At 51.8% G+C, this 27,320-nt stretch overlaps 1 protein-coding gene across 2 annotated transcripts in view; it reads right to left on the reverse strand.

The window, feature by feature from the left end:
- The window catches only part of LOC120812572 (low-density lipoprotein receptor-related protein 5), a 35,649-nt gene extending 8,623 nt beyond the window's left edge, over window positions 1-27,026 (reverse strand). Inside the window, exons 1-18 of one of the 2 annotated variants that reach the window (XM_040168681.2) lie at window positions 26,740-27,026; window positions 20,228-20,428; window positions 19,924-20,140; window positions 19,241-19,309; window positions 19,008-19,136; window positions 16,557-16,753; window positions 16,308-16,439; window positions 13,807-13,895; window positions 13,512-13,730; window positions 13,062-13,150; window positions 12,610-12,781; window positions 2,367-2,583; window positions 2,129-2,282; window positions 1,628-1,763; window positions 1,109-1,353; window positions 742-926; window positions 346-494; window positions 90-267 (exon numbers count right to left, since the gene is read on the reverse strand). In XM_040168681.2, the coding sequence (XP_040024615.2) occupies window positions 90-267; window positions 346-494; window positions 742-926; window positions 1,109-1,353; window positions 1,628-1,763; window positions 2,129-2,282; window positions 2,367-2,583; window positions 12,610-12,781; window positions 13,062-13,150; window positions 13,512-13,730; window positions 13,807-13,895; window positions 16,308-16,439; window positions 16,557-16,753; window positions 19,008-19,136; window positions 19,241-19,309; window positions 19,924-20,140; window positions 20,228-20,428; window positions 26,740-26,827 (2,866 nt within the window). In that variant the 5' untranslated portion in view covers window positions 26,828-27,026. Of the gene's footprint in view, window positions 1-89; window positions 268-345; window positions 495-741; window positions 927-1,108; window positions 1,354-1,609; window positions 1,764-2,128; window positions 2,283-2,366; window positions 2,584-12,609; window positions 12,782-13,061; window positions 13,151-13,511; window positions 13,731-13,806; window positions 13,896-16,307; window positions 16,440-16,556; window positions 16,754-19,007; window positions 19,137-19,240; window positions 19,310-19,923; window positions 20,141-20,227; window positions 20,429-26,739 lie in introns of both variants that reach the window. The other variant, XM_040168680.2, reaches the window with a different exon arrangement.
- Window positions 27,027-27,320: the final 294 nt, after the last annotated feature.

Here is a 27,320-nt window from a genome sequence, read left to right on the forward strand (position 1 = left end):
GTTCACGCAGGGAGGCTCAAAAGTTTGCACAAAACGCCTGTTGCGAAACATACGAGACGGGGGAGGTTCCGTGAAGCGGCGGTACTTACAGCTGCAGTTCCGCCCGTCGGGGTTCAGCGTGTAGTGGGAGGCGCAGCGGCACTGCGCCCCGGCCGGCGTGGCCAGGCACAGGTGGGCGCAGTTGCCGTTGTTGTGGGAGCACTCGTTGGTCCCCTCCTGGCGGGAGGAGTGGAACACCAGGATGTCCAGCATCAGCTCCAGCTGGCCCTGAGGACACAGTAGAGTCACGGTGTCGTCCAGGAGACCCCCCCGCCGCCACCCCCCCCCCCGGACACACTCCGTTACCTGCAGCACCACCGTGCGGTTGAGTCCGCTGCGTTTGTCCGCGCGCTCGATGCTGCGCAGGTTGAAGTCGGTCCAGTAGATGAAGTCCCGGTACTGAGTCAGGCCGAAGGGGTGAGGGAGGTCGTCCACTATGATCTCTCTCTGGAGGCCTGCGGCAGACACGACAACGCGGTCACCCCTCCGGGACGCCATTAGGCGGCGTGCGCCGGCCTGACGGAGGCACTAGAGGGAAGCTCAGCGCGTCGCCTCAATCAGCAGCCCTTTATTCTGCTGAAAAAGCGGCCGTAAGCCACGCCCACTTCCCGCGGCCAGGTCAAGCCCATGTCACCGCACCAAAACGGGTGAGAAACGGGTGAGCGTCGGTTCGCGCGGCCCGCTGTGTGTCCCCCCCCCCACCTTGCATGTTGGTGCTTTCGATCATGCACGTGTCCAGGTCCGTCCAGTACAGCCGATGGTCCAGGTAGTCGATGGTCAGCCCGTTGGCCCGGCCCACCTTGTCCACCAGCGTGGTGACGGTGCTGCCGTCCATGTAGGCTCTGGCTATCCGAGGCCGACCCCCCCACTCTGTCCAGTACATGTAGCTGCCGAGACAAAATGGAACAAAGAGGCGTGAAAAGGGGGGGGGGGGGGCGGCGGCTCCCGCCGTCACACCCGGCCGGATCCCCGTGCGGAGCGCCGGGGTGTTTTTTTTTCAACATCTGTGAACGGAGACAACTTGTCTCCGCACAACGTGGCCGGTAAAAGTGGCAGTTCTCCGTCTTACCCGTTGGCCGGGTCCAGCGCCAGCGAGCGCGGGTTGTCCAGCGAGCGCGGGTTGTCCAGGTCCTTGCAGACCAGGACCTGCCGGTACTGGCCGTCCAGCCGGGCCACCTCGATGCGGTTGGTGCCCGTGTCGGCCCAGTAGATGTTGCGTCCCATCCAGTCCACCGCCATGCCTTCTGGGTAGTCCAGCCCGAACTCTATGACGTGTTCTACCGAGCTGCCGTTCATGTACGCCCTGCTGATTGTCTGAGGGGAGGAGGGGTCAGGGGTCAGGGGTCAGTAGAAGAAAATGAAGCATCCGAGAGTGCTTAATGTCCATGACGTAGATATAAGCGCCTCCCGCTACGCTAACGAAGACACAACAATACGGATATTCAGGTGATTATTCAGTGTTGAAAGCGCATCGGGTCTTTAACACTTTAATCACAAAAGCACCACTTTAAATCTTGAACAAACTTAAGAAGTCTGAAGACTTCTTCTGAATAGCCCCGTTGTGTTTAACCTGAATTCCTCCACCCACTTTGGCCTGTATGTCCGTCCAGTAAATCCTCCTTTCAGAGACGTCAAAGTCCAGAGCGGAGGCCTCTTTGACTCCGTTCAGAGGGATGGGGACGTCGTTGCTGTTGGTCCCCAGAGAGATACTCCTGATGTTGTCCCTGAGGCAGAGACAAAGCGTCGGACACGTTAAATGCCAGTTGGGACCGTCCATCCGTGCGCTGCCGACGCGGATTTATGGCCGCTCGGGGGGGGTCGCGAAAAGGTTGAAACGGGCGCGATGAAGAGTCATGGGAAACAAAAGAATAAATAAAATAAATCGACGTCCTTCGCACTGTTGACTCTTTTGCCTGAGTTATCTGTGATAGGACAACGGAGCGTCAGTCCGTCTGCGTCTACACAAGAGTTCATGTGCATTGCTGAGTATATATATACAATACATATCATGCATATGTGTACATATATGTATATTGTTGAGTATCCTGGGGGCTGCTGACATAAACAGTAGCGGCGGCGTCTCTCCCACCTGTTGGTGAAGAGCAGGAAGGCCTCGGGCACCACGCAGGTCTGCAGGTCTGACAGGAGCTCCATCCCCATGGGGCAGGCGCAGCTCACCGCCTGCCGACACCAGAAGCACAGGTGGCTGCACCCGCCGTTGTCTCCAGCGCAGCCGTTGGTCCCTGCGAGCGGGTCGGCGTCCGTTTCAGAAACACGGTGCGTTTGTTTGTTTTGGTGGGGGGGGTGGTGGTGGTGCGGCTCCTTACCGTGCGTCTCGGTCACTCTGGTGGCCTTCAGCCCCATCAGATCCGGCAGCTGGTCGATGATGATCTCCCGCACGGCCGTGGCCTTGTGGACCCTCTCGATGCTCCGCCTCTGCCAGTCCGTCCAGTAGATGTGGTCCCCCAGCAGGGTGAAGCCGAAGATGTGGGGCAGCTTGTCCTCCAGCAGAGTCTGCCTGTTGCCGCCGTCCACGTCGATCACCTGAGGCGGCGGGGGGGGGGGGGGGGGGGGGGGGGGAGGGACACGTTTAGAGCTGGAGTGCTTGTGCAGCACATCAAAGTCGTTAGACAATATCGCAGTTCAAGTGTGCGACTGCAGGAGAAAGAGACAAAGGTGGAAAAGTGAAACGCTTCCACTTTGGGTTGTCTTCTGCAGCTGATGTTTCCCTTCAGAGGAGCACTTATGACTTATGAAGAGGAGAGACGGAGGAGACAGGATGTAGGGAGGAAAGGACATCCACGGAGCAGGACAAAATAACGGAAACGCCAGCTGAAAGGTGATTTTTTTTTTTTAGCAGAAACCCCTTTGAGACGAACGCAGTCATTTGTCTGCATCAGAGCTTCCGTGTGGATGAGCACGACGCCGCCACACGCCACACGAGGAAAACAACTTTAAGACATTAAAAGAAACAGCAAAAATCCGCCAAACAGAAAGCAAATCAAAGTCGTCACGTGGATTTTTGCTTGGTTGATCCCAGGAAAATGCTGGTGCGGCGAGGAGAACTCCTCAAGTGACAATGAGGGGCTTCTAACTGCTTAGGAAAATGTCGTACTGATATGATCCGTAGACGAGACCCCCAGAGAGAAGGTCACCCGTCGCTAGACATTCAAACGCGACAGGCTTGGATTCTCCTGGAAACGGGGCTGGTTCACCAGAACCTCCATCAGGTCAGACTCCAGGAGACGCCGGGTCCACGTCTCCTCCTCCGACCACGAGCAGAGGTCCTCCCGTCTGGGGACGGAGGTTCCGCTGGGAGGATCAGGACCAGGCAGGACTGCTGCTGTCAAACAACAGGTGTCCTAAAGGGACTCGTGAACGTCTCTGTGTCCCCACGGAGCGCCAGGTCCAACATAGAGGGGAGGTTCCTCGTTAGAACCTTAAAAGTAAGTTCCAGGATCTTCAGCAACTGGTTTCCATTGTTCTTCTGTGTCGGCTCGGAGCGGCCACGATGCTAAATAAATATCCACGACAGGATCAGCTGATCGCAGCAGTTGCAGGTTTGCTGCTTCAGAATTCACGCAGCAACGTTTTCTTCAAATCAAATTCAAAAACACTTTCTTTTTTGTTTCATCCAATTTTCTCCAATATTTCAGAAACACACAAAGGAAAAAGGGGGTGAATGGAAACTACGGCCGCGAGCAGATGGGAGACAACATTTTGTCCACCAGAAATGTTGATGCTGATTACACGCACACACACACACATGCAAAACCCACAATTCCTCACCGCCCGACTCTGTTCTGTGTATGTTTATTTGTGTGTGTGTGTGTGTGTGTGCATATCAGTCACAAGGCATCTATTACTAGGCCCTTGAAAACTGATACAGCCAGCAAACCCCCCGCTGTGTGTGTGTGTGTGTGTGTGTGTGTGTGTGTGTGTGTGTGTGTGTGTGTGCGTCTGTGTGTGTGTCTGCGGGCCGAAAGTGAGAGCTGCAATTGACAAGGCTGCAATTAGACCCGGTGTCCAGCCCTCCTCCCCGCCGCCGCGCTATTACTGGACCGCCGTCGACTGAAATAGACGCGCGCCTTTATTTTAGACGCGCTACGGTCATCTGCCGCCAGCGTGTGCGCGTGTGTGTGTGTGTGTGTCTCTGCCACGCGCTGCCTGAAATTCTTCAGCGTGCCATGCCAGAGATTTCACAAAAACACGGGGGGGGGGTGAAGGAATTCTGCCGGACGGCTTGCGAGACGCTTAAACGTTTAGCGTGGCCACAGCCGCCCTGGTGTTTGTGTTTGTTGCTGTGGTCGTCCCCGTGCAGAAGAGCTCTGTGCCCCCCGTGACGTCTAGTAGCGGCCGGGGGGCTTCAGAGGACTCGTCGCTGTATGCAGACGATGTGGTCCTGTGTGCCAACTAGGGGTGGGGGAGAAAAATCTTTTTTTTTTTATTTATCTCGATTCTCTCTAGATTCGGTCTCGATTCAAAAAAGTTAATAATCGGAATTTAAATTTTTTTTTAAAAAGTCCGAGATAGCGAGATATTTGCTCGCTCGCGGAGCGTGAACTTCCTCGCTCGCGAGGTTAGTCTCTGCTCGCGCTCGAAGGAGTTCGCTGTTGTTCTTTCTGACAGTAAGGGGGCGGAGCCAGTCACCATGGTCTCTACACCTGATTGGTTAGAAACCCCGTCTTTGGATTGGCTGGAGTGATGCGTCCACACAACTATAGAAGCGAAATTATGAGATAAAACGTTGTCAAAAAACAAACGCCCCCCTTCGGTAACCGTAGTGGACCGTAGATGACAACCAGCTACAAGCATCATTTACCATCATCACCGGCACATTAAGAGCAATGCGTCCAGCTCGCAGACCGGCCCGTCAGTCTGAATCTGAATATCTAATAACGTTACCGAACTACGGAGGAGCCTGCGCAGATCTAAGTTGGCAAGATATTCACAGATTTTGACTTTTTTCCGGTATTTTACAAATACGGACGGTCTGAGACTAAGAGCAGCTTTTTCTTCCATTAAAAGAAAAATGAATCTGTTTAATATTTTTTTTACATGGGCTACTTCTTGTGTTGAAATGCAAGCTGCGTTGGTTCTTTCATTGTTGATAGAAAATCATATTTATATCATATCATATATATCATATCATATATATTATTTGTGACAAATAATTTTTTCTCTTATAAAAAATTAGAGAAGGTAATTCATCTGTTGATTTTCTTTAATTATCAAATGAAGTAGGAAGTGATTCGCAACCTCTGAGTAGCAAACTCAGATTTGAGAAAATTTATAAAATCGAGATGCATCGATAATCGCTTTATCAGTTTAGAATCGATAATCGGTTTAGAATCGAATCGTTGACCTCTGAATCGGAATCGAATGGAATCGTGAGGTGCCAAGAGATCAATACTTGAGTCCAGGTATTGGAATCTTCGGTAACGCTACATAAACAACGTTCTTTGTCGAGACACACACACAAACACACACACACACACACACACACGAGGCGTGTGCTTCAAAGGAGGCCCAGCGCAGCTCAGAGACGTGTTCGCCAGCCATCAGATGGCTTCATCAGCAGGTATGAACTCTGCTCTCTGGCTGTGAAACGGGCAGAATGGCGTTCGCAGCTATTCGTCGACTGAATGCCCATTTAAATATCCATTGAGGGGATGGGGGCCGGCGGACACGGGAGAGAAAATCAAAATAAACCATTCACTGGCGATGGGCCTCTGATCCGAGGGAGGTTCCTGACCCCTCCACAAAAAACCCATTCATTTATCACTGACGCAATTAGACATGGCCGTCCCGGTGAAAAGACGCCAGAGACGCCCTTTCTCTGCCTTCGCTCGCCTCTTTCTCTGCGCTGGCAGTTTTTCAGGAAGAATTATGCACTGGGAGTGTGATTTTTTTATTTCTTTCGGGGTCGTTCTCCCCCCACAGTCTTTTGCCCATTTTGGGTGTGAGAAGGTCTCATTTCTTGTTGGACACGGGGCCAAAAAGAAGACAAAAACGGGACAAGGAAAATTAGAAGAGAAAAGTAACAAAGGCCACATCGGACACGCAGGGAGAAGTCAGGGCCGTCGCGGGACAGTTCACATACGCTGTCCTCTGATGGACATGATGAAACACGGGGGATGAATGGAGTCCCGCAGGACGCCGGACAGGGTTTCATCACAGGAAACCCCTGGAGGCCTCGCAGAGGACTCGACATCTCGGACTGCTCACTGTGCATCCGTATGCTAAGCTCAGCTCGTTCTCCAGTATCTCCATTATCTCCAGTACCTCCATTATCTCCATTATCTCCAGTATCTCCATTATGTCCAGTATCTCCATTATATCCAGTACCTCCAGTATGTCCAGTATCTCCAGTACGTCCATTATCTACAGTATCTTCATTATCTCCAGCATCTCCATTATGTCCAGTATCTCCAGTATCTCCATTATGTCCAGTATCTCCATTATCTCCAGTATCTCCATTATCTCCAGTACGTCCATTATCTCCAGTACGTCCATTATCTACAGTATCTTCATTATCTCCAGTATCTCCATTATGTCCAGTATCTTCATTATCTCCAGTATCTCCATTATCTCCAGTACCTCCATTATCTCCAGTATCTCCATTATCTCCAGCATCTCCATTATGTCCAGTATCTCCATTATCTCCAGTATCTCCATTATGTCCAGTATCTCCAGTACGTCCATTATCTACAGTATCTTCATTATCTCCATTACCTACAGTATCTCCATTATCTCCAGTACCTCCATTATCTCCAGTACCTCCATTATCTCCATTATGTCCAGTATCTCCATTATCTCCAGTATCTCCATTATCTCCATTATCTCCAGTACCTCCATTATCTCCAGTACCTCCATTATCTCCAGTATCTCCATTATCTACAGGATCTCCATTATCTACAGGATCTCCAGGATCTCCAGTACCTCCATCCTCAGCTGACTTCAGCAGTGATAAAGCACAACAAGCAGCTTCTGAGAGGCTCACTGGTGCAGGATTGCATTTCTTTATCCTCAACTACGCTTTGGATTTGTTGAGTCATTACAATGTGGTAAAATAGGGAAAGAAAATAAAATCACCTTTTCATTGAATTGAAAGAGAAAAAGAATTCAAACTTTTGACTGGTTCCTAAATATTTCATTGTGTCTGATATATTCAAAGTGTAATCTAACCTATTCTTCACGTGTGCCGTGTTAGTGTGGATATCTAATGTGTGAACGACCTAATGACAAACCAGCCAACCATCTGAATGTCCACCCGTTGGTCCATCCATGCGTCCGTCCTTCATACATTAGCTATCCGTCTCTCCAGCCAGATACTACAATTGTTGCACATTCATTTCCAGTCAACTATTAGATTCATTGCCAGTATTCCAGCAATAAACATTTGTGGAATGTTTTGTATGCGTTATGAAAAAAGGTCCTGTAAACACGGCGGCAGCTTTGGTGACTTCAGATGTGACGTTTGTGTTCCATCTAGCTGCTGGAAATGTGCTCTCTCAAAATATTGAAATATCATCAACAGGGCCAATGGAAACCCTTCAGTTGACGAAAAAAGGAACCGAACTTGTGGCGTATCAGTAACCGAAACGCGGCGGTGAGAACACACACGTTGGCGGCGCACAGTGCCGCTCTCCGGTTCCTACACAAGCAGACAGAGAGAGTGCGGGTGTTTAATAACGGAGGAATGTCTCAGGAATGTGCAACCGGAGCGTGACCGAGGTGTGACGCGCGACGCGCTCGGGACACCCAGGAACCAACCGCAGCCGACCAGGGCGGCAGCAGACCAGGACGGCAGCAGACCAGGACGGCAGCCGACCAGGGCGGCAGCCGACTAGGACTGCCCCCCGACCAGGACGGCAGCCGACCAGGAAGGCAGCCGACTAGGACTGCCCCCCGACCAGGACGGCAGCCGACTAGGACTGCCCCCCGACCAGGACGGCACCCGACCAGGACGGCAGCCGACCAGGACGGCAGCCGAACAGGACGGGCAGCCGACCAGGACGGCAGCCGACCAGGACGGCCTCCGCCGGTTCCACTTAAACTCAATCTAACATTTAAATGCTGATGATTCCAAGGCGTCCCCGTCCTGCATCCCAGCTCAGAATGCGAGTTGCCGTCGGTCACTCCAGGATAAATCATGGTGGTGTTCGGGAGATGAGACATGCAGCTACTGTCACTGTGGAGACCAGCGAGGGACATTTTCAAAATAAAATACGATGGCAAAAAGAAGTTTTGGTTTAAGACAATAAGTAAGAATAAGGAGACAAAGCGACTTTGATTCAGAAAGCGATTCAAGGCAACGAACAACCACAACAAGCTGGAACTTGGAAGGAATTGCAATAATGCAACATGTTATGGGTCGGCGTTTGAGTCCCGGCGTCCCCGTGTCGAAGTGTCCCCGAGCAAGACAACTGACCCCTAATTGCTCCCCGGACAAAAATGTAAAAGCCATGGGATAATAATGCAATGCAGGTCAGCTAAATGACCTGTAATAATAATAATGATAATGATATAAGCTAATGTCATATATCCAACAGCTACAAATAGAACTATATCATAAGCAGCGCTGGTTTAAATTATTATATCCACTCAGCAGCTCCAGTCAGACCATTGAACAGACAACTTAGTCTGTTTGTGGCTGTCAGGGAGTGTGTGTGTGTGTGTGTGTGTGTCCGCTCGATTACTGCCGCTGTCAGTGTTTTAAAGAGACGCCTCAAATCGTCTTTCACGGCCGTTCGCAGAGGACAAAGCAGCCGGGCCAGTCGCAGGCCGGCGTCCACCGGCACGTCTCCAGCTGATCCCATCAGCTACGCGCCGCTCGCCAGCCACACAAGCACACTGGTGGCAGGTTTCAGATGGTCCTGGACTTTAAGTTCCACGGCCTGTGCTTCGTCCTCATGAATCTGCTTCATGTTTGGTCTCCTATCTGGGCCTCAGCTGCTCTGGGTGAAGGTCTTCGCCTGCCGCTGACGCGCAGGCCGATTGGATCTGTGTGTGGTCTCTCACAATGTTTTCTTGTTACTGAAAAATAAGCAGAGCTTCAAGCTGCTTCTTCTTGGTATTATTGCTGAAGGACATTTGATTCTTTGAATGTTCCTTTAAGCTCTTGAATGTTTTTCTGCTGGTAGGAGATTTGGCGGCTTGTCAGTACGTTGAGCGTTTGTATGCATTTCCATCTTGACGCTCTCACTGTTGTTGACTCACGGCCTCTTTGCCTTAGTTGGTCTTTCATTATTTGTTGGACCACTGTTTGGTATTTGCGGTGCCAGATTGTTGTTACGTCGGAGCGTCATATCGCTGCTGTCTTTAAAGGAAAGTCCTGCTTTCCGAATATCATGAACAGAAAAATGTAATAATGTGCTAATAATGAAAACGTATTGATTGATTGGTGCCATTAGTGCATTTTTGTGGATGTGCATTTAACTCTTAAAAAGAGCAAAGAGTACAAAATTACCCTTTCAAACAGGGTTGATTCAATCAAAAATCCCATTGAATGGAAGCACACGATAAAGAACAAGTGCCGCAAAATGATACTTAGACAACGAGTAGATGTCACTGTTACACTGTTACACAAACAAGACACAAGACGAGCAGTTGTGTCAAGGTGCCTTAAGCAGGGGGAATCCCAGCACACACACACAGACACACACACACACACTCACACAGACACACACACACACACTCACCTACTTACACTCACTCACTCACTCACTCACATATACTCACTCACTCACACATACTCACTCACTCACTCACACATACTCACTCACTCACTCACACATACTCACTCACTCACTCACACATACTCACTCACTCACTCACACTCACTCACTCACTCACACACACATACTCACACTCACTCACTCACTCACACATACTCACTCACTCACTCACACTCACTCACTCACTCACACACACATACTCACACTCACTCACTCACACTCACTCACTCACTCACACTCACACATACTCACTCACACACACATACTCACACATACTCACTCACTCACACATAGTCACTCACTCACTCACACATACTCACACTCACTCACTCACTCACTCACACTCACACATACTCACTCACACACACATACTCACTCACTCACACACACTCACTCACACTCACTCACTCACTCACTCACACATACTCACTCACACTCACTCACTCACTCACTCACACACACTCACTCACACATACTCACACACACATACTCACTCACACATACTCACTCACTCACACACACATACTCACACTCACTCACACTCACTCACTCACTCATACTCACTCACACACACATACTCACTCACACATACTCACTCACACACACATACTCACTCACTCACTCAAACATACTCACTCACTCACTCACACACACATACTCACTCACACACACATACTCACTCACTCACACACACATACTCACTCACACATACTCACTCACTCACACATACTCACTCACACATACTCACTCACTCACACACACATACTCACTCACACATACTCACTCACTCACTCACTCACACACACTCACTCACTCACACATACTCACTCACTCACTCACTCACACATACTCACTCACTCACACATACTCACTCACACATACTCACTCACTCACTCACACATACTCACTCACACATACTCACTCACTCACTCACTCACACATACTCACTCACTCACACATACTCACTCACACATACTCACTCACTCACTCACACATACTCACTCACACATACTCACTCACTCACACATACTCACTCACTCACTCACACATACTCACTCACACATACTCACTCACTCACTCACACACACATACTCACTCACACATACTCACTCACTCACTCACTCACACACACTCACTCACTCACACATACTCACTCACTCACTCACACACACTCACTCACTCACACATACTCACTCACTCACTCACTCACACACACATACTCACTCACTCACTCACTCACTCACACACACACACACACACTCACACACACACACACACACAGGACGTTACCATATGGCTCAGCAGGGTGACTGAATGGTTACACACAGGCAATCTGCATAATCACAACAAAGCAGCCGTTTTTGTGCGTGTGTGTGTGTGTTTGGCAAAAGCAACACATCAGTCAAAGAGGCCAACGCATTCACGCACCCACACACTCCTCTTTGAGGGTTGGCGGGGGGGTGCGGGAGCTTCAGAGGGTTGGGTTTTTCCACAGAGGAGGGGGAGGGGTGGGAGGTTCCAGAGGGGAGTCAGATTTCTTTAAAAAGACATGAAAACAAAGATGGAGAGAGAGAGAGAGGGAGGGCGGGCGGGCGAGCATTCCTCCGCTTCTTGGACAAAGTCTTGGCTCAGTCCTTCATCGTTCTCTCTCTTCTTTCTTTCAGACGGCTGCTTCGCCATTTTAAACAGTAACACCACGTGAGTCAGGTGACGCCGCAAGACCAAGAAAACAACAACAAACGGATTGTCTTTGTCCCTCAATCAACTCATCAATAATCAATAAAACAGAAAGCAAAGCAGGGAGTGGACAGTCGCTTAAACATCTTTGGGAGCCGTCGGGGGTCCGTGGGTCATTATTCACCTCTCAGCGTGTCATTTGACGGCTTGAAGGTGCAGTGGAAAAGACTACACACAGATAGAGGGATGGTAATGTCTTCACACCCGGCAATTCCCTTTCAAAGGGATGAAAACCAGTCTGCACCAGGGTGGGGGGCTTTGAGGTGGGTCCTTTCACCCTGACACGGGGGAGGGGGGGCTTTTCAATTGGTGAGCATTCAGCCAGAAAGCTCACGCATTGACTGTTTTGCACCAGCGTTCCTCCTCTCCGCCGCCGTGAAAATATGTGAAACTTGCTCCACTCTGCGGGCGCCACGGCAACCGCCCAGCGGCGGCGGCGGCGACAACAACAACGGCGCACGGGCGCTAATCAGAGACGCACATCGCGCAGGCAGACGCCGAGCAGATGGAAGGGGAACGGCGATCGGGACGCTCGCTCGGAGGAAGAAGACGAGCAGAGAGAGGGACAGCCGGTTACCGCAGCGTCCAAAGCCAGGGACGGGTTTGCGGAGGAAAGAACGGAGGACACCTGCTCAAAAGGAGCCGGAGAGGTCAGGAAGAGGGGGGCAGGGCCGCCAGAAGCCCCCCCAACCCCCACACACACATTTCCTCCTCCTCCTCCGGGGCTGCCGATGGTGTAAAGTCTCGGGTGACCATGTTCCCCTCCGTCCAAAACCAAGACACTCTGGTCCATAAACTACCCATTTGAATGTTAATGGCACAGGCCAAACGAGGAACCAGCCCGGCTAGACCGGCCTGACGGGCGGGATCACAACGGGCCAGCACAATGCTTACACAATGCTGCACAAGGGTTTCCAGCTATTGCGTAACTCCACATTCCACTGGGTCACCAGTAAATATCACATGCTCGCACACACATCCAATTTCTCCCCGGGCCCCGTCTGATTTCTACCGGCTGTCACTCCCCCCCCTCCTCCCACTCCCCTCCCCCTGGTCTATCAAGGAGCCGCTGCACACGGCCCGGCGGACGTACCTCGATTTTGTCGGTCTTGGCGTCCCCCCAGTAGAGCTTCCCGGCGGCGTAGTCGATGGCCAGCCCGTTGGGCCAGCCCAAGGAGCTGTTGATCAGAACCAGCCGCTCCGTTCCGTCCAGGTGGGCCCGCTCGATCTTGGGGTGCCTGCCCCAGTCGGTCCAGTACATGTAGCTGAAAGAGTGGATGAGACCAGATGGAACCTACCTCCAGACATCCAATCGTACATCTTAAACCTCTGCAGAGCAGTTCGGATGTTTCAGTTGATGTAGTTCAGTTGGGGAAGATTCTCATGCATGAGAGAAATGCTGGGGATCGTGCACACATGCTGTGCACGCCCAACGGAGGTCCAAACTAAAGTCTCGTCCAAATGTATTCATTAGCATTTGGTTGGTGAGAATTTGCACAATGATTTGCCCCCTTTGACATCACGAACACACGCGCTAAGGCCTACCCATTGACGGGGTCCAGGACGATGGCTCTGGGTTCGTCCAGGTTATCAGATATCAAAATCTTCCGAGAGGTTCCGTTCAGCCTGGTGACCTGGAAAACCGCGTTATTCAATATTAAAATACAACATATTTGCAGCCCGATATTGTGATAACCATCAAACCTGTCACTTCAGATCCGCTCGAGTGTCGTTATTTCCCCAATTATTTAATAGGGTCCAGAGATTTATCTGAATTTGATCAAACTGCGCTTTTCAATCTATTTGGGGAAATTTCAACACTTTCTGCCAGACATTTGAACTTGTTTTACGACTAATAAAGAAAATCTTGTCGCAACTTTACATAATCATTCAGTTTTAAACTGCACAGCATGAATCAGTAAGTATTAAAGTATTAAAGTATTAAGACACGTGTGTTAGAGCGGTTAGTAGAAGAACCGTGATGTAAAGATCCACCTCAATCCGGTCAGTGCCGGTGTCGGTCCAATACAGGTTTCTGGCCACCCAGTCCACCGCTATGCCATCCGGGTGGTTGATCTCTGTGGTAACCAGCATCACGGCATCGCTGCCGTCGATGTGCGACCGCCGGATGGCCCGGACCTCATCGTCCGTCCAATAGACGTAACCCTCCACCGGGTCGTAGTCTATGGCTATGGCATGGCGAATGTCATCAACCTGCATGAGCAGAGCGACAATGGAGCGCAGCACCAGGAGACAGGACCGTTACCTCTGTGTGTGTGTGTGTGTTTACCTGCAGGACTATGTCGGTGAAGTCTGGCAGGTCCAATGAGATTCTCCTCAGGTCAGTCCGCCGAGCCAGCAGCAAAACCTGCTCCGCTCCTACAAAAACACAAACCTTTTGTTAATAAATGCTAAAAACTGCAAAGAACTAAAGCCCAAAACCAAGTGGACCACAACCATCTGACTCGTTAATGTACAAAACACACAAAACCAACTATTACGCTCTCCTCAAAGGCCCCGAGCTCCGGTCCGACCACGGTAACTTCATCAAACACCTTCTTGTTCCGCTGGTCCAACAATCGCCCGCCCTGGTCTGTTCAAATGAACCCTTAATAGTAACGATAAGCTACCACACTGTCTGTATCGCGTATACTTCGTGCAGTGCAAAGGATGGATTCCCGAACACGGAGCACGGCTTGTATGTCCATGGAGTCGAAAGATAACGGTCTGCAGACGCAGAGATATCCAGACTTTTAGTTCCTTTCATCAGCCCAAATGACGGCGATGACATTACTTGGCAAATCCCGGCCTGTAAAATGTTCTCATTGTGTCGCTGTCAACAGCCAACAGCTGAAATGACCTTCGGTGGAACATTAAAAATGCACTTGTGTGCATTCGATGTACTGGAACCACCACACACACTACAGCCCACGCATGCAGATGAGTCAACAGCTCCATGACGCCACCTCAGCGAAGGTGGTCTTGTGCAATTGCCTCTCAGGGGCAGGGAGCGATGGATAATCCTGTGCAAAACCTCAACAGCTCCCCAGACATAACAGGGTGTTGGATCAGAGTGGTCTAGGTGGGGGCCGGTCAGCAGCAGGATTCCCGGGAAGATGGACCGCTCAGACCCAACAGGACCATGCCGCGTGCTCTAAATGGTCCGACGCAAATAGGTAAGAGGCATGAACGTTTGACGAAAAGCCAACCAACGCACATTGTGTCTAACGGGGGGTTGTTACCGGGTGACCGGTGAACCCCCCACTAACGCCCGTGCACCCTCAGTAGCACTGGAGGTCATCGCAAGCCCAAAACACACCCACGGTGAAGCTACCAGCTGCCGTGCATTGCTGCTGTTCATACACAGAGAAGATCAGGGAGATGCTTCCCTTAGGTGTTCATATTCTAAAATACTCCTCCACCTCCAACTACTTTATAGCCAGTGGGCCATTTAGTCCGGCGTCCCGCCGTGAGCCTGGAGGGTGATTGTTGGGGGCACATGGAAGACTCCTCTGCAGTTCAGTCAGTGCGTTGTGAACCTGACGAACAGCAGACGTTTTTTCCTCCCGTCAAGTTGTTCCTTCTTCCAAAGCTCGTGCCATTAAAGTGTAGATGTCGAGGCCGCATCCCGGCAGACCCAAGTCTGAGTATGTGGTCTCTGGACTCGGGCCCAAACACAATCGCGTTTCCAAACAAAACAAAGGTCTATTTCACGAGGACTTTCCTCTCGTATCTCCTTCTATATTTATGTTAAATGTAGGATAATTGGGCGTTTTGGGGCCTAAAACAACGTGAGAGGTTCAGTGGAAAAGTCCTCTGTAAGCCCTCCCACTTAGTGATCTACCAATTAAACGCAACCGATCAGATGTAGACCCCCCCCCCCGTCACCGTACGATCCCGAGCCGCTGGCAATGCGAACTACGGCGACGGTGTTCACGTGAGGGGGAAACCGCGGGGCGGGCAGCTTTTATCTTTGCACAGCCGATGGCTGCTGGCATGTTCGTGCAGCACCTTTAAGTACTGCAGCGGAGTAACTGAGCTACTTTCCATCCACACCTAAAGCCCAGAGAACGTTGGATTACAGTCCGGGAGCGGTACGGCCTAATAATACCAATAATGACGGCCTACAGACCACCGAAGCCACAGACACCAGCCCGGAGGACACGAGCTCTCCTGCTCGCCGTCACTCCGCTCGGCAAGCGGAGGGGAGGAGTGAAAAGGGAAGGGAAGCGTCTGTGACTCCGGTCTTCTCCGCGCTCCACTTCATTCTGAGACACGACCTCTGACACACACACACACACACACACACTCTGCTGCCAGCATAATAACAAACGGCTTCAATTTAACCAGCCAAGCAAAACAAATTAGAAGCACACACACACACACACGGACTACAGGCTGACACAATAGAGCATTGTATTTTTTTGTTGTCAGCAGTGGCTAAGCGATTGGTTGGCGTGCCTCGTTCAAACTGAACGTGTTCACAGACGCGCTCGGACACGGCGGTGCAGAAGAAGGCTCTATTGTTTCGCCACCGTGGGAATTAAGATGGCGGCCCGTCAGGTGTCCCGCCACGTTACGCGGACCGCGGCGACATGCGGGGTGCACGCATCCTGCACGCACATGGAATTTCCACCTGTTCACTTAATGTTTTTCACTTCGTACTGACAACATTGGGTCGTCCATTATCGAAAGGGTCGTTCGGTGAAGGCAGTCAGAGGCCGCCGGCGCCTCGTACCCGGACCTCTTCCCTGACCCACAGAGTGCTCGGCCTCCTCCCCGAGGTCATACCTGGTTTGCATGTCCTCCCGTCTGGTTTCAGCTGGACTCCAGTGGGACAGGCGCAGCTGTAGAAGGGCTGGACCGGGGACAGCAGGCACAGGTGACTGCAGCCTCCGTTGTTGTCGCTGCAGGGAGTCTGGACTGCGAGCACGTCGGCCCAGGACAGACGGGGGGGACAGGAGAGGGGAGCAGATGTGATCAGGCTCGTGCGCGCATTGACGCGCGGCGCGCTGAGCACTAACGCGGCGCCGGACTCACTGTAAGGCTGCCGATAGGACTCCAGGACCTGGATGTCCATGGGGGAGTAAATGCCGCTGAGGATCTCCCGGGTTTTGTCTCCGCTGTGTTTGTTGCAGGCGTGGATGGAGCGAGTCTGCCAGTCGGTCCAGTACAAGGTCTCCTCAGACAGCGTGAGCGCAAAGGGATGCGTCAGGGTTCCCTCCACCACCGTCTCACTGCGGGACACAGTCGCCAACGTTTGGCTATGATTCACATCCTGGACGTATTCATAGACACAACCATTAATTCTTTCGTTATGCATTTATGGTGCGATATGTGGAAATGCAAACGGTAGATGCAGGGTTTCCCTCCCTTATACGTCGTGTGCAATGGAAGGACATCGCACAGATTGCCGGGCCTTTTAAAATAAGGCTGCATGGGAGTTTACTCCATTTTGCATCCAGCCAAAATGAGCTATTTGAGGACTGAAGAGCTGAAGACCCCCGGCTCCCCCCCGAGACCATTAGACCAGATGTTCATTAACCAACACAAACACTAGACGTGTCAGCAGCGTGTTCGCTTTGCCAGGTTATTTCGGCATGAGGATGGAAATAAAGAGACATTTTCCAAACAGAATGATGGAAATGTAAAGGTGTTAAATAACCTGGTTATTAGATTCATTTTGTGAAGGGCCTCGTGTTGGCCAGTCGCCAAGTATGTACATTCCACAGCAATACACACATTGAGCTCCCTCAAAGACGCCGAGGAGTGTGCGTTAGATTGGATCAGTGTGGTTCTGTTCTAAAGACACACTTTGGAAATCACTGGCAGGAAAATGCACTAGCGTATACGCACTTAAGCGCCGGATCAAAGGAGCCTTTTATTTAGAATATCAACACACCAGAAACTTGTTTCCATCAATCATCATTCTTGTGTCCTGTGTGTGTGTGTGTGTGTGTGTGTGTGTGTGTGTGTGTGTCTGCACGCAGTAGTTAAAGGGCGGACAGAGAAAGAAGCTCCAGATTTCAGCTTGTCTCTCAGCTTTACGGCTGGCTAGTTAGCCAGTTAGCTTGTTAGCTAGCTTGTGTGTGTGTGTGGTTGTGTGTGTATGGTTGTGTGTGTGTGTCTGTGTGTGGTTGTGTATGGTTGTGTGTGTGCGTGTGGTTGTGTGTGTGTGTGTGTGTGTATGGTTGTGTGTGTGTGTGTGTTCCAGCTCTGTTTGTGTTGTGTGTGTGCGTGGTTGTGTGTGCGTGGTTGTGTGTGCGTGGTTGTGTGTGCGTGGTTGTGTGTGTGTGTATGGTTGTGTGTGTGTGTGTGTGTGTTTGTGTGGTTGTGTGTGTGTGGTTGTGTGTGCGTGGTTGTGTGTGTGGTTGTGTGTGTGTGTGCGTGGTTGTGTGTGTGTTTGTGTGTGTATGGTTGTGTGCGTGTGTGTGTGTGCGTGGTTGTGTGTGTGTGTGCGTGGTTGTGTGTGTGTGTGCGTGGTTGTGTGTGTGTGTATGGTTGTGTGAGTGTGTGTGTGAGTGTGGTTGTGTGTGTGTGTGTGTGTGTATGGTTGTGTGTGTGTGTGTGGTTGTGTGTGTGTATGGTTGTGTGAGTGTGTGTGTGTGGTTGTGTGTGTGTGTGTGTGCGTGGTTGTGTGTGGTTGTGTGTGTGTGCGTGGTTGTGTGTGTGTGTGTGGTTGTGTGTGTGTATGGTTGTGTGAGTGTGTGTGTGTGTGTGTGTGCGTGGTTGTGTGTGGTTTTGTGTGTGTGTGTGTGCGTGGTTGTGTGTGTGGTTGTGTGTGTGTGTGGTTGTGTGTGTGTGTGTGCGTGGTTGTGTGTGTGTGTGGTTGTGTGTGTGTGTGGTTGTGTGTGTGTGTGGTTGTGTGTGTGTGTGTGTGTCTGTGTTTTCTCTCTGGTAGGAAAGAGGAGACGAGGCTGAAGCTCAAAGCAGATTCCTGCGGATTGTTTAACGTTTAAGGGAGACTGGAATTCATATTTCCACCTTAATCCAACACACAATGTTTTCATAATCCTTCCATCGGGGAGCGACTCCTCCAGCAGTAAACACGCGTCTGAATATGTAGAAGTATAAGAGAAGGAACGTCTTCATTTATTCTACGCGAGCTTGATGAATCTCTGGATTCAGTAACGGACGTTCTATCTAAAGTCGTCGCGTTGTTGATGATGAGCGACCGCCAAGTCTGAATTCATCTTGGAGGAGATGTTTTCTCTGCATGTTCTCAAAGATTCTTTCCACAGCACACAGCTTTATAGCAACATGCCATGAAGGGGGGCCGGGGGGGTCAGACTGTCCTCTAGAGGACTTCATGGTCTGTGGACCAGTACGGCTTTCACTTTGCTTTTTTTTCTTCTTTTTTCTTTAGAAAAATGTTTTATTTTGAAAAATGACCAGATTCTCTTCCCACTACTTGTTGCTGGTGACACATTTCCCAGGCGGCGTGTCTACGGGGACACATTCCTGTGTGAATTCACACTGAAGCAGCCGTACCGTGCCGATCCGTCCAGGTTGGCCCTGTGGATGAAGCTGAGCTTGGCGTCTGCCCAGTACAACTTCTGCTCCAGCAGGTCTATGGTCAGACCGTTGGGCCAGTAGATGTCCACCACCACTATGACCTTCCTGTTTGGGAGACAGAAAGAGCGCCGCGCGCTGTGTAACCCGGCTGCTCGTGTACTCGTGTGGGAGGGGGGGGGGGGGGGGGGCAGGCGTCAGTTCTACGGTACCTGTTGCTGCCGTCCATCCCGGCGCGCTCGATCCTGGGCTCTTCTCCCCAGTCGGTCCAGTACATGTAGCTGGAGGGAAGACACACGTCAATCGCATGCAAAGTGTAGTGAACGTGGAGCACATCCTCTGATTAACTGCTGAATTTAGTTTTTTACATCATACAATGTGATTTGTCTTGGATTCCGTCACTCAGTTGTACCCATGAAACAAGTGACAGACTCTCCGTGGGAACTTATAACTCATTATAAGAATCTGATTACTTGAGTACTGATCTCTTCCCTCAGAGGGGCGGCGGCGACGAGAACAGAGCTCACAGAGAATTCTAAAATGTCCATCCCCCGAGTGCAGGGTGACCGTTGTGCCAAATATTAACAAAAACAGCTCAAGACGCTGCTGAGAGGTCACGTTGTCCTCAGCGGACGGGACGGACCGCCAGAGCCTTTTAACCAACCCGGGACCACGGCTCACGTCACAGGAAAGCAGAGGCCTCGAACAACGAAGATCAGAGCCGTGATGCCATTGAACTGGTGACGTCACCGGTGATGCAATAGCACAGCCAGGGCCCAGTGGTTGCACATCTGGCCTCTGAGAGACACGAGTCGCCACTCGAACTTTGTCTTCTGCCTAAAGCTAACGTGACGGATCACCCCCGAGCGGGCTTTAAGGGAACCGCTGACGGCACCTCTGAGCGGGGTTGAGGGCGATGGCCCTCGGCTGGTCCAGGTCCATCCAGAACAGGACCTTCCTGGAGGTGCCGTCCAGGTTGGCCACCTCGATCCGATTGGTCTCCGAGTCCGTCCAGTAGAGCTTCCTGCCGAGCCAGTCGCAGGCAAGCCCGTCGGGACTGTCCAGCCCCGACACCACCACGGACTGCCCGGTCCCCAGCGCCTCCTTCAGGGCTGCAACGGGGGCACAGAAACGTGAGCGGTGAGAGAAACGTCACCGGCGAGTCGGCCGCCGCCGGCGCGAACGGGATGCCGCCTTACAGTTGGACGACTGGTTCCAGCACGTCTGCTTGATGGCCTCCTCGCTGACGTCGGTCCAAAATATCAGGCCCTCGGAGTACAGGAAGTCCACCGCCGCCGCGTCCTCCAGGTCGCTGACAACGACGGCCGACTCGGCGCGCGCGCCCTCGGCGTCCACCAGGCGCACGTCGCGGCGGTTGGCGAACAGCAGGAGAGGTGAGCCTGGGAGAGGGAGCAGTTCAAACGTTACGAGACGGCAACACATTCATATCACCGGTTTCCCGGTAAGTCACGGTGTTTCCCCCCCCCCCGACTACACATTTATTCAATGACGCCGAAAAGGGCCGGCGGCCAACCGGGCAGTTGTTGCTCGTCGTCCAGCGGTGAACAGCTGTTTGTGTGGCGTCATCCTGCTGTCTCTTCCTGTTTATTTACTCCCAGCCCCCCCTGGGTCCTAAGTCCCTCCACGTACCGATTCCACCGGTACGCCGGTCTCAGATTCCCTTACGGCACAAGTTTCACCCGTACTGTCAGACTGGCGCATCCACGTAACAGCTGCTGTTACAGAAGAATTTATTTTTACACCTCACCTCGCTAATTGTCTTGAGTCATGGTTATAACATTAATTAATTGAGCAATTAATAACCGACAACGAACGCTCTTTAACAACACATAAGACAGCTTGTGACACATCAACAATTTGTACAGTTAAAAAAAACGCATGCCGGGTCACAACAAGAAGGAACTCGTTGCCACATGAAAACAGGGGAAACACTGATGCAAAAAAAATCCGACGTAAGTTCGATTTATTGCAAAGATGGTGGCAACACAAGCAGCCACAACAGCTAACACGCTAACGAGCTAACAAGCTCCGATCGCTGCGCGCTCAGCGGTGAACAATATGTTTTGCTGCTGCGGCTCTGCATGACTTTATATAAAAAGTACAAACCGCATGTTATTGGTGTTCATTTCTGCAGAAGTACAGGGAGGTTCTGGACTCTCAAGGGTTACCCGATCATAGTACTCAATGAGGAATTAGATGATTTAGGATTTATCTGGACGGTTGTGTCCTCAAGCTATCATCCTTAGCATCTGAGCTTGAGTGTTTCAATACGTTTGGAAGTGACAGGCAGCTCAAAAGTGGCTTTGCTCAGGGGTCGAGTTCACAGACGCAAACAAACATGGCTGACAACATTTGCAGGGTGGAAACATGCAAAATAGATCACTTGTGATCCACCAGATGAGGTGACACTGAAGCATCAACTTTATTTCTAAAAAGAAGTGTTCTCAATAGATAAACATGAAGATTAATGATGACGATAGTAGTTGTTAATTTGATCGTTTCATTGATATTTGGAGTTTTGACATTCAGAAATCAATAGTTGGGCTATGCCGATTGTGCGAATGTGCAGCTAGCAGTGCTAACAACAACGTGCTAACAGCTGACGGAGGTATCTCTTGTATCTCAGCAACGCAGTCGGGTGGAGCGGGCGAGCGTGCACTGAATGTTTGGCTTCGCCAACCAATCAGGGAGCAGCGGGGTTAACGGCACTGTGAGTCCTGCGTACTTCACCCGCGAAGACCATTGGTACCCGTGCGTCACCGCGCCACAGCCGAGCTCGCGACGAGACGCCTGAACGCCGGCAAATGAAACAAAAGAACTGAGTGGGACAGGAAGTGTCCCCGCTGGGACAAAGCCCCGACCCTTCGCCGTCACTGCCGTCTGGCAACCGTCTGCAGCGGCCGTCCCAAAGAAAGACACAAACAAGTTTTACTTTCCTGCCCTTGGCAGTTCACATGGACGACATGTGTGTGTGTGTGTGTGTCGGTGACTCGGGGGCGATGACCTCCTCCTGCCGGAGGCCGTGGCTGTCACAGCAGCTGCCGCGGTGCCTCTGGGGGGGAAGCTTGCGGTTTTGGGTCCTGGCAGGACGGCAGCGCCGCTACGCTGCGGTTTGGCGGCCGCGTGCCAACAGTAATCCCACAGCATTAAGACGCGCCGCCCTCCGTCAGCGTGGGGCGCTGTCCCAAAAAAACGGCAACCCCCGGGGTGGGGGGGGGGCGTCCCTCGCAGAGACACAACGCGAAGCCTCTCCGTCGCATGAGAAACACACACTGAGGAAGACGATGAACAACAAACCGCCACCTGGGAGTCTGGAGTAGAACTAATGAACCCATGGAAGGGGAAACACTGACGGGACCGAGCACAGGAAGTGACACACGTCTAAATAAACACGAGGCCCCGCCTGCCCCCCCCCGGGGGGGGAGGATCAGTGCTGCCTGACCCGCTTGGGGCTTCCTGCTGGACCCAAACGTCACCCTGTGCACAAGCGCACACACACTCCGGCCGCTGGCTTGTTTACGCAGGGGAGCACTTTTTTGTTGCTGTGCACGGTTAATCCCAAAAACCAGATATGTGACACGGCCAAACGCGGCGAAGACCTGGACTCAGCATTCAGCGCGTGAGCCAAGCGCCACGTTGGTCAAAGACTCTGTTCCGTGTTTTAACGCATGTTAATGTATTGGAACACGTTCCAGGAGGAAAAAGATAATTGTCAGACTGTCCTTCATTCCAGCTCAGCTGGTCACATGATCGTTCCTCCAAAACGCTAATAACCTTGTTACAATGACATCACTGCACTCGTCATCGTGTGTGTGTGTGTGTAGATGGGTGTGACACAACACAAAGGAAGAGCAGAAAACTACATTTGAGTCTGTCAATGGGATTAGCCATTGAAGTGGGACGGGGGGCCTCAGTGTGGGGGGGGGGGGGGGGGTCATACTGAGGTGGCAGTGTGAAAAGAACCAAAAGAACGAAAGGGTCCCAGAAGAAGTTTCTAAAGCGCAGGCAATGCACTGCTGCACGCACACACACACACACACACACACACACACACACACACACACTCACACACACACTCAGCTCTCCCGCTTTGTTCTGCTTGCAAAAAGCCAGCAGGCTCCCTAACTTTACATCTTATCAGAGGCCATCTTAACAGAGCCCTCTGTGCACATGTGTGTGTGCGTGTGTGTGTGTGTGTAGGGTTGCGAGGAAGGAAGGGATTTTCTTCACACCTCCCCAGTTGGGACCAGAAAAATGTTTGCGCCGTGCACAGGGAGCGTGTTTGTGTAGCCTGACTGTGTGTGTGTGTGTGTGTGTGTGGACCCTGGAGAAATCAAGGTAGACGCCACACACTTCCTCTCTCCCGCCACCTCTGCTCCCTCGTCCCATTTCTCCCTCTCTTCTCCTTTCCTCCTTCTCTCTCTTTGTCTCTCTGTCTCTCTTTGTCTCTCTGTCTCTTTGTCTCTCTGTCTCTCGCGTCAAACCTCCAACTACTTTTAGGTTCTGACCGATCGGACGCCTCCTAACGTGAATCCACAGAGCACTTCGGCCTATTAGTGGTTGAACGCTTGCAGATGTTGGGAGGATTGATTGTGTCATTGGTGACAGGGGCCGACAGATGTTGCCTGCTGTGCGGTTGGTGCAGACAAAGGCTGCACACACACGTGGAAAGCACCTCTGGATGGTCTCGGCGGGCGGCGGGGAAGAAAAAACACACGGGTTTGCAAAGAATGTGTGTTTTTTTTCCGAGTGGCGCACCCAAACAGAGCAGCCCCCCCCCCCCCCCCCCCCCCCAAAAAAAGAAAGCTTAATTTACTTGCTCACACGTCAGTGGAGCTGCTCCTGTTTGAACAACACAATCTGGCTATTTGTGTTGCTGGTCCTCACGCTTCCACACGCAGGCAGCAGCACCGACAACTTCAGTCCAAACCACAATAAAGCATCATAAACTGCAGGACTTCTGCATTGCTGTCGGCCGCTTGACAAATAATATAAAAAGATTTAAGTGTGAAGCTGCAGCACGTTTGTGCTTTTCACCGCTGTACGAGCAGAGATCTCACGGGACCTCTTCCTCTGCCGGGTGACAAGTAGGAACACGGCTTCAGCGGGTAGCGCCGTAATGAGGGCACCGCTTTACCGACGGTACCCCGGGAGCGCAGCCGGCGCTCCGCACCCCCAAACGGGCTGCGTGCAGGTCAGCGGGTCCCAGCCGACGCAGCGTCCCGCCTGGCGCCTGAGTACGCCTGAGAGATCCACGAGGCCCAACGCACGTGCTTTCGCCTCCGCACACGTTGACCCAGACGCACAGTAGGCTCACTGCATCGGCGCCGGCGCCTGAATAACACAGAAGACTTGGACACACCCCGGTTTGGAATTTCTCCTTTCGAACTGAAAGCCACAGGCAGCATTTCAGGCATTCAGGCCAAATACCAAATTCAAGTATTATGGATGTTGGGAGTAGTTCTGTCAAAAATATCATTCGTTTAGCCAAACGAGGACAGAGGAGAGCGCCCGCGTCACGCCGCTGGCAACAAGCACATTGATATTCACCACCTGTATGAGCCGCCTGTTGTTATGGCGATAGAAGGAGCGGGTCCCTTTCATCATATTGTGCTTACAATACATCTACCGCGCAGTCCCGGTTGGGACGGAGTCGTGTTGGTAGGAAGGGGTTGTGGTTCAATTTGTTGAGATTATGCAAGTAAAGCAATTTATTCTGTTAAATCTCATTTTAGTGAAACTGGGAACAGAAAGAGGTGGACGTTCATTTGCCTTCGTCACAGTGCTAGAAGGTCCCAAGCGGAAGAGATACAAGTTTCTTTCGTTCTATAACATGAAATAATTCAGTGAATACACACTGATAAAGGCGGTTGCTAACGGGGGGTCAGATGCTACTGCAACACGTTGCCATGGTGACCAGCCCTTTTGCTTAGTGGGCCCTAACGGAGGGTTTTCCTTATAGTCTAGAGGTCAAAACGTGTGAGCGTCATAAAGTGTTTCCAACATAATCCCGACTGAACTGCTCTCTGTGGTGGGAACCGGCGGGACGCCGTGGAGGTTCGACGGTCATCGGTGCCATTGGGCTTGAGTAGACACGACCACCTAACAAGACGCCTAAATGCCGCAGATGCAATGAAATGGCAAAGCCCGACCCGACGGTGTCACCCGTGTTGTTGTGATCGGGTTGTAAAAAGCTGCTTCTGCTTTAGTCAATCAGTTATGTTGCATTGAGCTTTGACCCTTGTGCAGGTAGAATGTTTACTGGCCTGGTTTGACTGGAGTAAACGTTTGTTTTACACTAATAAACCGTTGCAGGTCTTAGGTACTACTGTTCTGTAATAAATGCATCTGTCAGTAAGAGGTGATACGAAATGATGTGATGGCAAACAGCCGTACAATTCAAAGAAGAATCTCAGTCTTAAAGGCCGCGTGAAATGAACAAGTGAATATGTGAATAAGAAGCTGGTAGTGGAGGACTCAGAAGACCAGACCACATAGATCGGCCCTGTGGAATAGTGAGGAGAGCACTAACAAAGACATAATATTCAGTTCTACTGTGGATTTCTTCCCCAGTAGCAGCTCACCCCAAACCCCAGAGATGTACGTTCCCTTTGTTCCTCACCGTGCCAAAGAGAAGCCACGAGAGAAAACACAGCCCGTCTTTAACAACGGACCTCCAAAGGGACGAATATTTCGTTTGGCTTTCTTTATTATCCCCAATTCCACTATTTATACGCTCCTAAATAAACCCCTTTTGAGAATGGCACCCAAACCACAGCGACGCTAAACGTCTGGTTTAAGGTTTGAGCTTCTGGACTCTAAAGGAGGGTTATCGTCCAGAAGCAGACTTTTAAAATGGAGCTGAAGGGAGGTCAACGGGACATTTTACTTCACAAACAGTTCAGTTCGGAGGGTGAATCGGGGTGGACCGGTGCACCATTATGCCAAATAGTCCCCAAGGGGGGGGGGGGGGGGGGGGGGGGGCTGACAGGTAAGTGAAGGGGGACGCACACGTCGTGCATTTAGAGGAAATACTTGGGATTGCCTGGACTTCGGGGTCAGCATGCGTCCATTTTTATTTATTTTTTCTGGCCCGCCGGGTGAGTTAACGGCTCATACGTGATTGACGGGCGCGTGGAGCAGCGGCGCTGCAGGTAGAAGGCGCGTAGCTGGCGATAAGCCCCGCCTCCTCGCCGAGGCACAACAACGAAGCCACGAACTAACTGCCCCCCCCCCCCCCCCGTAAAGGACCCAGCGCTCCACATCTGGTCCACGGAGACATTCCGGGCTTCTCTTTTTCACCCCGAGAAGCGGGGAGCGTGCGTGACACCGAACACCGAGCCGGGGGGCGGTGGGGGGTGTTGGGGGGGGGGAGCTCCCGCGGCGGAGGCCCGACGCGAGAGCCTTCGCGGCGGCTCTCCAGCCTCCAAGTTGCCTTCGGCCGTTCCCCCCCCTCCGCCGACGCGAGCGAGCCCCCGCCTCTAACCGCGCTCCGCCCGGCGATGCCGGCGCAAAAGTTTCGAGACTTCGCACCGCGGACCCGAGAGTTACCGAGCGACCCCCCCCGCGGAGGACCCGCCGCGGCCCGCGCTCTCAACGGGGCTTTCTTTCCCCCGCCCCCCCACCACTCCGCTTTCTCCCGGCGCTCTGGTCCCCCGAGGGTCCGTGTGGCGAACAAAGTCCAACGTACCGTCAACCGCCGACAGCAGCAGGCAGCCCCACAGCAGCGCGAGCCGCAGCCGAGCGCCCATTTCCCGTCCCGAGCGCGTTAGATCCATAAGTCCCGCTCCATCGTCCGGAGCTTCTCCTCAACTAAAGTTGTAAAGACGTCCGCTCCTCCGCGTGTACGCGCGCGCGCGCCCTCTCTCTCTCTCTCTCTCTCTCTCTCTCTCTCTCTCTCTCTCTCTGGCTCGCGCGGCTCTCTTTATACTTTGGACTCTCGAGCTCGCGCACGGACGAGAAGGGCAGGCGGACGTGGTGTGACGTCATCCGACACGAGGCAGCCAGGGTGTTTTTTTTGGTTATTTGACCCGTGTGCTCATGTTATAACTGTGTAATAATGTGTTATAACTGTGTATTTGACGGCGAGCTGCGCTTTTCGAAAACACGTAGAAATGAAACGTTTTGGTGGATTTTACACATGCTCTTGCTCATGCTCTTGAAGTTGATTGTGGACATTTTTATAACGACTTATCTGGAATGTTGCGTTTAAATATGCAAATGAGACGTTATGTAATGCCAACTTTAGGTACATTTAGCAGAAAATCTACA

This window comes from Gasterosteus aculeatus, chromosome Y, assembly GCF_964276395.1.
Source record: "Gasterosteus aculeatus chromosome Y, fGasAcu3.hap1.1, whole genome shotgun sequence".
Classification (NCBI taxonomy): domain Eukaryota; kingdom Metazoa; phylum Chordata; class Actinopteri; order Perciformes; family Gasterosteidae; genus Gasterosteus; species Gasterosteus aculeatus.